General features: G+C 39.1%; 1 protein-coding gene across 2 annotated transcripts in view; it reads left to right on the top strand.

Moving 5' to 3' along the window:
- ATP1B3 (ATPase Na+/K+ transporting subunit beta 3) overlaps window positions 1-12,072 on the top strand; it is a 46,491-nt gene that overhangs the window by 25,059 nt on the left and 9,360 nt on the right. For both annotated transcript variants that reach the window (XM_017862622.1, XM_017862633.1), the window contains 3 exons: window positions 1,747-1,854; window positions 8,014-8,198; window positions 10,323-10,373. In XM_017862622.1, coding sequence (XP_017718111.1) covers window positions 1,747-1,854; window positions 8,014-8,198; window positions 10,323-10,373 — 344 coding nt within the window. The remainder of the gene's footprint in view (window positions 1-1,746; window positions 1,855-8,013; window positions 8,199-10,322; window positions 10,374-12,072) is intronic.

The following is a 12,072-nucleotide window of genomic DNA, read 5'->3' as shown; positions in this document are numbered from 1 at the left end:
CACCCTTATCTAGATCTTTGCTCACTGTATAGACTTCTGAGCTCTATCACCAGCCAAACTGAACTAATTTCCTCAACCATTTTTTTCCCTAGAAGAACAATTTTTTCTAATGACTTCTTTTGTTTACACCTAATTTTAGTCTAAATATCCTGAATAACTCTTTTAAAACTCTTCGTGTATTGGAGCCAGGGTCAGAGATTAGCTCCAATGCTACTTTTCCCTCATCTCTCATTGTAGTCCTGTTTTTTTTCTACCTTAGACTAATTCTAAGATTTTTCTTTACTTGCTGTTTAAGTGATGTGACTTACCATTGAACATAGTCTGATCTATTTCAAAACCACTGAACTCTGTTTATAATTGCATGAAATATATAAGTGTATGTGTTAAATATTTTTAAGTACACAGTTTTAAACTGAGTTTCTTAAAATTATTTGTCGATTATTTTAGTACTTAAAGTATCATTAGTTTAAATATATATACATACATACACATGTACATATGTATATATTACATATGGGATATACTAAACATTTCCATGTTTAATATATCACATGTGTACATGTAATACATATATAATATGTATGTGTCATATATTGCACACATATGTATCGTATGTACATGTGTGATATATTAAATATGGGAATATTTGAAGGCTAGAGAAAATTTTAGGATTGTTTTAAAGCCTATGTGCAAGGTTGAATTAATAATCTAGATCTAATGCTTTTTGTTTGTTTGTTTGTTTGTTTGTTTTTTGAGACGGACTCTCGCTCTGTCGCCCAGGCTGGAGTGCAATGGCACGATCTCGGCTCACTGCAAGCAACCTCTGCCTCCCGGGTGCAAGCCATTCTCCTGCCTCAGCCTCCCAAGTAACTGGGACTACAGGCATGCGCCACTACACCCGCCTAATTTTTGTATTTTTAGTAGAGACAGGGTTTCACTATGTTGTCCAGGCTGGTCTTGACCTCCTGACCTCAAGTGATCTGCCTGCCTCGGCCTCCCAAAGTGCTGGGATTATAGGCGTGAGCTACTGCACCCAGCTGGTCTAATGCTTTTTAAACAAGGAAAGCTTATATTAAAGTTGGAAGCCTGATTGTTTCTTACAGATAAATCTGCTTGCCTTTTCTTCATTAGTAAGCTTAAGCAATGTGGTCTGTATTACATGGGTGTCGACTTCTGATAGGAAATTGTTGGTGGTTATACTCCAAATTCAGTATGTGAAGACCACATTTTGATAACAGAGCAATATCTGCTATTGAAGGAAGAAGATTTGCCATAAAGTTTAAAATGCATAGACATTTTTCACTGAAAAGGAGTTAGCTGTCTTATGAATGTTTCCATACAGTTGTAATTTAAATGACAAAAGTACTTAGGTTTTGATTTGCTGAAACTTTTCTTTGTATTAATGGCACATTGACAAAACCTAAAATGTTACTTGATTTTTTAAAATGAATATAGAAAGTTCAAAGTAAAATTGCATCTTTTAAAAGGAAGATTATAATTAACTGTAGATAATCAAATTTAGGGACAGTTTCTAATCGGTAATGTCTGAGATGGTTTTGAAGGTTTGAATTCTTTTTAATTTTAGATGTCTATGCCTTCATAATTAGAATTGGGAAGTTCTTGATAGTTTCAGCATACTGTCAACACAATTTTCCATGTAATTTGCTGAGATCTGCTTTTTAGAGATAAGAGTAAGGAAAAGAAGAGAAGGAAATTTGATAATCTCTCCCTTTTATCTCTTTATAGGACTTATGGTTTTTCCAAAACCAGTGACTGCATTGGAATATACATTCAGTAGGTCTGATCCAACTTCGTATGCAGGGTACATTGAAGACCTTAAGGAGTTTCTGAAACGTGAGTATGTTTTCTTAGAGTAAGGTCAGAGATTTTAGTTATAGAAATTAGTACCAAATTGTGGGCCAGGCGCGGTGACTCACGCCTGTAATCCCAGCACTTTGGGAAGCCGAGGCGGGCAGATCACCTGAGGTCAGGAGTCTGAGACCAGCCTGGCCAACATGGTGAAACCCCATCTCTACTAAATATACAAAATTAGCCGGGCGTGGTGGCATGTGCCTATAATTCCAGCTACTCGGGAGGCTGAGGCAGAATAATCGCTTGAACCTGGGAAGCAGAGGTTGCAGTGAGCCGAGTTCGCGCCACTACACTCCAGCCTGGGCAACAAGAGCAAAACTCTGTCTCAAAAACAAAAAAAGTACCAAGTTTGTGATTACATTTAGAGATATCATTCTTAGAATGTGTATTACCTTTTGGGCCGGGTGCGGTGGCTCACACCTGTAATCCCAGCACTTTGGGAGGCCGAGGCAGGTGGATCATGAGGTCAAGAAGATCGAGACCATCCTGGCTAACACGGTGAAACCCCGTCTCTACTAAAAATACAAAAAATTAGCTGGCGAAGTGGCAGGCGCCTGTAGTCCCAGCTACTTGGGAGGCTGAGGGAAGAGAACAGCGTGAACCCAGGAGGCGGACCATGCAGTGAGCCGAGATTGCACCACTGTACTCCAGCCTGGGCGACAGAGCGAGACTCCGTCTCAAAAAAAAAAAGCATGTGAAAGAATGTGTATTACCTTTTATTTCCTTCTGTTAAACAGACAACTGAGCAAGTGCATTTTATAATAACTTGTGAGACTGTTCTAACTATAGAAAGACACAGGGGCTTACTAATGGGCAGTAGATTTGATTTTTCTGCCTTTAATAAGTACACTAAGTTTCTTGAGATGTAACATTTATTCTGCATTAAAACTAAATATTTTAATTAATAGAGCAAATCTATATTGTATGAAGTAGTTCCTCTGAGGACTTGGATCTTTTGCATCCAATGTAGTGTTTGTGTCGGGGATGGGAAATGGTTTATTATTTTAAAGTTATGTCTGTGTCTGATTTTTAGTACATCAGTTTTTCAAAGTTACCAGTTTGTAACGTTCTTTGATAGCCATCCTAGCCCAACTTTTCCTCCTGTTTTGTTTGGCCCAACCATTTATGTGAATAGTGTTAACAGTCACGTGAGTAATCATCGAATACCCTGGCCTGCTGGTTCATGATCAGCTCATCTCTTCCTCAGCCACACACAGCTGCAACTGCTCCCTAGAACATTACCTTGTCTCATCTCCCACCCCATCTTCCCTTTTATGTAGCTTAATTCCATGGTTTTTATTTCAGTTTTACTTTTACTGGTGCTCTAAAATCCCAGACCTGTCAGTCTTCATGTCACACCCTGTGGCAGAACCCCACTCCTGGATAAAGCCATATAATTACTGGATGTAGCTCATCCTTCTGTGCCCCTGCCCCTGAGCAGATACTGAGCAGGACTAATTAGCACTGTGAGTATTTGAGCACTTCCCTCAAATGGACTTGCTTAACTGCTTGGTAATCCTATGGAATTTCTCTGGATAATTCTCTGAAAGGATTATTTCCAACTTTCACTCAAGCCTCTAACCCCGTACCTTTTTCCTTATAAACTCATTCTCTTCATATAACCTGATTTCTTGCTTCAAGAGATAATAGAAGAACTCAGATGGGAGCTCCTCCAGTTTCCCCATTACCAGTAAAACAAATCTACAGTGGCAGCCATTTTATGTCACATTCCTCCTGCTCTGATCAGGGGCTGCCCTTCCTCTCACTTGAGGCCACCTGTGTCACTCCTGCTTTGGATCTCATCCTCTCTCAATGTCTAAGAAACATACTTTGTACTCTCTCTTCTTGTGTATAGTTAGTCTTTCTGTCTATTGGATCCTTCCTATCAACTTGAAAAAATCTTCAACTCTCTCCTATCTTAAACCAAAAGCTGCTTTTGATCCCACATTATCTACTAACTGTCTTCCTGATCTCTTTTCCTTGACAGTTAAATATGTATTATTTAAAAAAGACTTTTGTGAAAGTATTATCTGTGGTTTAATAGCTTAAAAGGTCTGCAATGAAGTGTTCCCTGCCCTCCTCCCTTCTAGCAGAAGTCCTATTAATTTATTCACATATTTTTTGAGGGCCTGCTTTGTGGCAGGCACTCATTTGGGTTCCAACAATGAATAGAAGAAAAATTCATGTCTTTCTGGAGCTTAGTCTCATGGTGAATTAGAAGATAATACGTCCTGAGGGGGAAAATAAAGCAGAAAAAGGAGATAGGGTAAGTTGGGAAGGATTGTGGTTTTACATGCAGAGTGGTCTAGGAAAGCCTTATTGAAAGGGAACCTTGAGGGAAGAGCTGAAGGAGGTGAAAGAACTAGGCATGGAAATGTCCAGCAGAGGAAACAGTAGGTGCAAAGGCCCTGAGGCTTATGGTGCTGATGTGTTGAACATTCATCAAGGAAGCGAGAGGGGGTGAATGGAGTGAACCGGGGGAGAGTAGTAGGAGATTGAGGTTAGGGAGTTAAAGGAGGTCCAGACTGTAGGTCCTTAGAACCTGTTGTTAAGTTCTTTGGCTTTTACAGTGACCGTGATGGGGAATTTTAAGTAGTGAATAATAACATGATCTAATTTGGATTTTTAAAGGATCCTACAAGCAGTTCTTTGAAACTAGACTAGAAGGGGGAATTGGGGAAGCTAGTTAGGCTCTTACAGTAATCCAGGTAAGTGGAGACGGTGGCTTGGCAAGGGAGAGAGCAATGGAGTTTGTGAAAAATAGTCTGATTCTGGACACATTTCTTTTCTCTTTCTTTCCTTTGTCTATTTGTCTGAGATGGGGTCTCTATCACCTAATGGCACAATCACAGCTCACTGTAGCCTCAGTCTCCTGGGCTCAAGTGATCCTCCTGTCTCAGCCTCTTGAGTAGTTAGGACTACAGGCTCACATCATCACGCCTGGCTAATTTTTTAATTTTTTGTAGAGATGGGGTCTCGCTATGTTGCCCAGGCTGGTCTTGAACTCTTGGCCTCAAGTGATCCACCCACCTTGGCCTCCCAAAGTGCTGGGATTACAGGCATGAGCTACTGCGCCTGGCCTCTAGGTATATTTTTGGTAGGGAATAATTTCATGCTTCTGAACTTTTTCTTATGGTGTTTTCCTTCTGTATCTATAAATATTACACTTTTCCTGCTGGTTCTTGATTTTTTACTTCTATACATTATCACTTTTCTTTATTAATTACCACTTTTATACATTTTCTTAGTTCACATGTCTCAGACCTTCCCCCCTTTCTTAATTGATTACTATTTTCAGTTTCATTATTGGTTGCCTTTTTATACCTGGTCTTTATATCTTCTTCTATCGTCTGTAGATACTCTCTTCTGACTTCCTTATTTGTAAACTATCATTTGAGGTATTTTCTTGAGTCTCTTTTTTCTGGAAAACGACTTCCTGGAGCCCTTTCCCTCCTGCTGCAGTCTGTACTATTTCTACATCAGCCTTTTACTCCCAACTGTCCTTTGGGGAACTTCCTTCTACCACTTTCTTTTGTTGGATCTACTGTTTCTTGGCTCTTGCCCTGCCCTTTTATTTTATTTTATTTTTTCTCTTAATTTACTCCTTAGTTTTGATGGAGTACATTCTCAGGTAATTTTATAAGAAAAGACACCTGAAATGTAAATTTGAACCCTTTTATTTCTGAAAATGGCTTGTTTCTGCCTTTATATTTGCTATGTACCTCCATGTAGATAGAACTCAGTTCTTTGTATTTGCCTTTTTTCTTCTCTGAAAGTTTTTCATTGTCTTTTTCAATTTTCTTTATCTCTTTTGGGTTCTAAAATTTCTGTCTGGATCTCTGTCTCTAAAATATTTTGCTGAGACTTGATTGCAGGTCTCTCAGGATGAAGACTTAAGTTCTTCAGTTCAGGGAAATTATCCTCTGTTACCCCTTTGATAATTTCTTCAACTCAATTTTCTGGTTTTCTCTTTCTAGAACTATTCTGTTTGTTGTGTCTTAGACCTCTTGTTTTTCTCTTATTTTGTTTTTACTTAATTAGACTTTCTGGGGAATTCACTTTAATTTTCAACTCTTTTGTTTGTTTCTTAAAACTTTCAATTGCTGTTGATCCTTATGTGCTCCTTTTTCGTGTTTGAAAGATACTATATCTGGTTAAAAAATAATATCTTCTCTGTTTTTTTCCTGCAGATACTAATTGGACTTAAAGTTTTATTTTGTTCCAATTATCTCTTTCCTTTAGGGTCATTCATTCCTCCTGTTATCTTGGTCTTTTTTTTTTTTTTCTTCATTGAGACAGTCTTAATCTGTTGCCCAGGCTGGGGTGCAATGGCTTGATCTCAGCTCACTGCAACCTCACCTCCTGGGTGACCCTCATGCCTCAGCCTTCCAAGCAGCTAGGATTACAGGCTTGTGCCACCACACCTGGCTGATTTTGGTATTTTTAGTAGAGACAGGGTTTCACCATGTTGGCCAGGCTGGCCTCGAACTCCTGGCCTCAAGTAATCTGCCCATCTCAGCCTCCCAAAGTGCTGGGATTTCAGGCATGAGCCGTTGCGCTTAGCCTTTGGTCTTTCTTATTTTAGGCTTTCTTCAGATGCATAGGGCTCTTTGGTTACTCTGGGGTCAGTGACCTTTCTATGTTCCCATCATGCCTTCTGCATAATCTAACTGGTCATCATACAGTTCCTTACACTTAATAGTATAGAAGTGGAAGTCAGCATAATGAAAAAAAAAATGAAAGGTCATTGATGAACTGACCTATACCAGCAGAGTCTATGCAGTAGAAGCCCTTGGGGAAATTGGTGAAGGACTTACTTTTTTTTGCAAAGTGTTGAGTGTCATGATGCTGTTTTGTTATAAAGTTTATCTCTACCCCCACAAAATACCTGAATCATTCTTTGCTTTTAAATGAGTACATAGTTCCCACAATAACCTAGTTTCGGATAAGCATAAGATGAAACCAAACATTTTGACAGTGATTTTTTTCCCCCCAAGGTAAAGACTTTACACTTCCTTTTTGAGGCATACTCTTTGAAATTTGGTTCTTATTTTGGTTGAATTCAATACCTTTTTCTGGTACCAATTGCACCCACACACCAATAGTTCTTACTGAGGCACTGTTATATCTTAATATTTATTAGTAAGTGTTGTTCACTAGATTAAGCTCATTGAGGGCAGGGGTCACATCAGGCTTGCTCACTGTGTGCCTCTTGGACTAAACACTGCCAAGTACAGAGCAGAATTGTATTGTCTGTTGCATATTTCTCCTCCCTCTTCCCTCCCACTGCCAAGTTCTAACCATTTTACTCCTTTATCACTTTAGACTCCATCTCTGCTAAAAATCCCCTTCTATGAACTAGTTGTCTCACCTGGGCTGTTTTAATAGTTTCCTAACTCGTTTTCCGGGTCCTTTCTTTTTCCCTTCTGGACTGACCCCACAGAAAAGTCAGAGTTAATTTCAAAAGTATGTTCATACTATCCACTTGCCCTGGTTTAAAATATTTTAGTGGATTGTTAATTGCTGTTTGGCAGAACACTCACCCACCCCCCTCAAAATTCTTTAACATAGTTTACAAGACTGTGTGGTCTGGCTTCTACCTTCCTTCATTGGAAGTGCTTCTCCTAAGCTTCATTAACTACCTCATTCCCTTCTGCATTCAGCTCAGTTGCTTTTTTTCTTTTTTTTTTTTTTTAAGTGTAGGTTGTCATAACAGTATGTCTTCATACCTCTGCAATTCTGATTTTATACTCACTTAGTGTCTGTCTTCCCCATAAAACCATAAGCTCCATTAGGGCAGCAGCAGTGCCTTTTTACATCCTCTCCGTTGTATCACCAAGCATGCAGAAGGCATTCAGATAATTTTATCGCTTTAGCCATGGCTGGTACCGCCACCTAATGGTGACAGAAGAGATGGATCTATAATCCAGTTTGTATGATTATTGAAATGCAGTAACTTTAGAGCACTAGTTAGCTGTTAAAAGGTAAAGGGGCAAACTTAACATTCTTTCCCTAAAGTTATCTGGTAATTGACATTGCTGTTTTTGTCTTTGAAGAACATTTTCTAAAGGTTTATATATTCCTGGTTGTTTTTAATACCTTTTTTGGCTGATCTAGTGCACATGTATGTTTCCTTTTTAGCATATACTTTAGAAGAACAGAAGAACCTCACAGTCTGTCCTGATGGAGCACTTTTTGAACAGAAGGGTCCAGTTTATGTTGCATGTCAGTTTCCTATTTCATTACTTCAAGCATGCAGTGGTATGAATGATCCTGATTTTGGCTATTCCCAAGGAAACCCTTGTATTCTTGTGAAAATGAACAGAGTACGTACATATTTTACCTCTGCTGCTGCTTTTTTTCTAGTATTCTCTTTTAAGGAGGCAACTATTTTTAGATTGTTTGGGTTGGGTTAATGCCTTCCTTATTAAAAGTTATCATTTGGGGGGTAGCTTGCTTTAAAGGCTAGCAGTGATGTTTATTAATCACTGGAAGAAAGTTCATACGGCAAAAAAAAGAGGTTCATAGATTAATCATGGAGTAAGGAGTTAAGTAACTTAAACTTTTCTTCTTTGGAAACGCCTACGTGCATTTCACCAGATTAATGCTCCAAGGGGCAAGTGTTCTCCTTGTCATAACCAAAGCAGAGTCTTGTTAGGGTGCAGTGCTCATCCTTGAATCCTGTGTTGTGAAATAATTTAAAATTCTGCAGACTCCATAAAGTTTAAGCTTATTTAACTTTTCCGAAATACTCAGTAGCAAAGCATAGTTTTATAGTATATGTATATGTATATGTAATTAAGTAACAGAAATACAAATAAATCCCATTCTAACGAGTTCAGTGGGATGTTGCACTTGTATCCAGAGTAGCAGCATTTTGCTGTTTTACAGAAGGGCTCCCTGAATTGTGTAGTAATGAGCAAAGTAAGAAGCTAATGAATTAGGGTCATTGTGCAAAAGAACCTGATAACAGCTTTTCTTGAGTCACAAAGTGATCCCTAGCCCCCGTGCCTTGTTGCTCTGTAAATGTACTTCAGAGTTGTGTTCTGATGCACTTACTGTTTTGAGGACTGCAGGGTCTCCATTGAAGAGTGAAGTCATGCCTGGTCATTTAAACAGGTGTAGACTTCTCAGAATCATGAGTTTATAAGTCATCATTGGTGAGCAAATTGCCACTAGCCTTAATAAAAGTAAAACTTGAGTCTTTTGAAGTTGGCACTGCTAAATAAGGAGCTTCCCTATAGGGAGAACCAGCTAGGCCCTGAGGTGCCCAGACTGACACCCCTCCAGCCTCTCCTTCATCCCTTTGGGAGGCCTTGGACAACTGACAGCTTCCAGATTGTCCCATAGCATTCTAGATGCTCAGTAAATGACTAGTGGGATGTTTCAAGTAGACTTTATTCAGAAGTAAGAATTGAAGTTAACAAAGTAAGCTGAAAGTAATGTGAAACTAGATCTAGTTTATAAAATGAATTAAATTTGTTTTAACAGAGATGCCTTTTGTAATCCCAGTCTACTAGAAGTATCCTCACAACATCTAGATTGCTGAAGATTTGTTCCCAGTAGAAAGCCAGGAGAGGATCAACCTCCAGGGTTTGTTTTCTTTCTCAAGATGGCCTCCTTGAATGATAATGGTCTGAGACCATACTTGCTGATGACTCAGGGCCTGACTTTGGCAGGAGGACAGCATCAGATACACAGGAATCAGTGATGAGATGAGCTTATGTAGTGTAACAGGGGATTTCATACCAGTACAGTTCCCGGTTAGCGCTATTGACATTAGGTCACAACAATACTTGTCTTTTGAGAGGAATATTTAGATTTTACATGCATTCACATGGAAACTGCGTATAAATTCGAATGCCAAAAAATTATCTCACAAAATGTATAAATATGTTAGGATTCAATTCTGTCAGCTGCGTACATGAAAGGAGTCTTAAAATAGGGCTCTCCCAGTGCGTGCCTTTTGGGGAGCAGATGGGTTGTGAGATACAGTGAGGCTCAGTGGGGCCCTCATGGAAATACGGAGAGTGTGACCTAATATAGTTTTGTGAAGAACAGTTAATTATTGTGCCTCTGCAGTTCTTATTATTTACATTAAATTATTTGTTCATATAAATATTAATAATTAGATTTAAGGGTTTCTGTTTGTTTCTTATTTTAAGGGTAGCAAAGGGTACTTTTGTTTCAGTTAAATCTTTGGTAATTGATTTATTTTCTAAATTGCCCAGGATAGTAATAAGATACCTGATTGCTGAAGTTATTTCATTTAAAAGTTCATTTTAATCCCCTCAAATAAGATTAAAGTAAAAGGCAGGTGTAACTCACTGGGTTAATATACAGTTGGTGTTAATCTCAAAGTCTTCATCCCTTGTCCCCAGCAACAGAGGGAGGAAGTTCCATTGCATACTTATGTGATGTTTAAATTTATCACTATTTCTTAACCTTAGATAATTGGATTAAAGCCTGAAGGAGTGCCAAGGATAGATTGTGTTTCCAAGGTTAGTATTCAAAAAATAACTCCTGTTAAATCTTTGATGTTTCTTAAAATACTTTAAAAGTCTAAGGATTTAGTTGTCTTTTTTCTTCCCTGTCACATTTGAAAGTCCTTTGTAGTGCCTTAGAATAAAATTCCACCAACCTTTTTGAGAGTAGTCTTCCTCTTCCTTAATGATAATTCAGAAAGACATTGTCCATGTGTATTTGATTTGCACACATTGCCTTTATTTTCACATATACCATATTTCATCAATTCTAAGATTCACTTTTTTTCTGCCAGCTCAGTAACACTGAAATTGGGATTACCCTTATAATTGATGGTGTCTTAATATTGTATCATGACATTTTTCTCTTTCTTAATAGTTTGTTAGTTGGCATGCTAGCTATCAATGCTATCTGAGATTTAATGAAATATGGTACGTTTTCCTTAAAGTAGAAGCATTATTTATCTCTCCTGTCCCTACTTAATTTTTTTTCCAGAATACTGTGCCGTTTTCATCTCGTAACTTTCTTTTGTTTTCTCTCCATGCTGCAAATGCCACTAAGACAAATAATGTAAAAGATGGGTAAGAGTTCTGAGGAGACATTAAGTTCTAAATTTATCATTGTGCTAAATATTAACATTTCAACTCCGATAGTAGGACAGAAATATTTTACTTAAAATGTTACATTAAAATCACTTTTAAAGTTGTGAAAAATTCTTTTTACTGTTAATGGACTTCTTATTTGGGCAGAAACTTCTTGCTCAGTGGCTCTCAAACTTGATCATTCATCAGAATCACGTTGGCTTGTTGGGCTCCATTCCCATAGTTTCTGACTCAGTAGGTCTGAGATAGGGCCCAAAATTTGCATTTTCTTTTTTTCTTTTTTTGTTTTGTTTTGTTTTGAGACAGAGTCTCGCTCTGTCACCCAGGCTGGAGTGCACTGGCGTGATCTTGGCTCACTGCAAGCTCCGCCTCCCGGGTTCACACCATTCTCCTGCCTCTTAAGTAGCTGGGACTACAGGCGCCCAACACCACGCCAGGCTAATTTTTTGTGTGCTTTTTTTTTTTAGTAGAGACGGGGTTTCACCGTGTTAGCCAGGATGGTCTCGATCTCCTGACCTCGTGATCTGCCCACTTACAGGCGTGAGCCACCATGCAGGCCCAAAATTTGCATTTCTAACTGAAGTTTCCAGGTGATGGTGATGCTGCTGGTCTGAGGCTCACATTTTGGGAACTCCCGATTTGGAGTGTCCTTACTAATTTTTTAAGAGTATTCACTATTTAGAGTAGCATAAAAAGCCAGGAAGTTTATGGTTTCTCATCTGGGTTGAAAATATGTGTGTGTGACCACTGGCAATTCACTTTACCTCTTTATGCCACAGACAGCTCAGTGGAAAACTTGTACAAAAGGCCAGAGTCGGCCAGGTGCGGTGCTCACGCCTGTAATCCCAGCACTTTGGGAGGCCGAGGTGGGCGGATCACGAGGTCAGGAGATCGAGACCATCCTGGCCAACATGGTGAAACCCTGTCTCTACCAAAATACAAAAAATTATCATGGCATGGTGGCGGGCGCCTGTAGACCCAGCTACTCAGGAGACTGAGGCAAGGGAATCGCTTGAACTGAGGAGGCGGAGGTTGCAGTGAGCCGAGATCACGCTTCTGCACTCCAGCCTGGCGACAGAGCAAGACTCTGTCACACACACACACACACACAAAA

The sequence above is a fragment of the Rhinopithecus bieti genome, unplaced genomic scaffold (assembly GCF_001698545.2).
Source record: "Rhinopithecus bieti isolate Rb0 unplaced genomic scaffold, ASM169854v2 scaffold_2654, whole genome shotgun sequence".
Taxonomy (NCBI): domain Eukaryota; kingdom Metazoa; phylum Chordata; class Mammalia; order Primates; family Cercopithecidae; genus Rhinopithecus; species Rhinopithecus bieti.
Note: the sequence above shows the minus strand (reverse complement) of the source record. Positions and strands in the feature narration are given on the sequence as shown.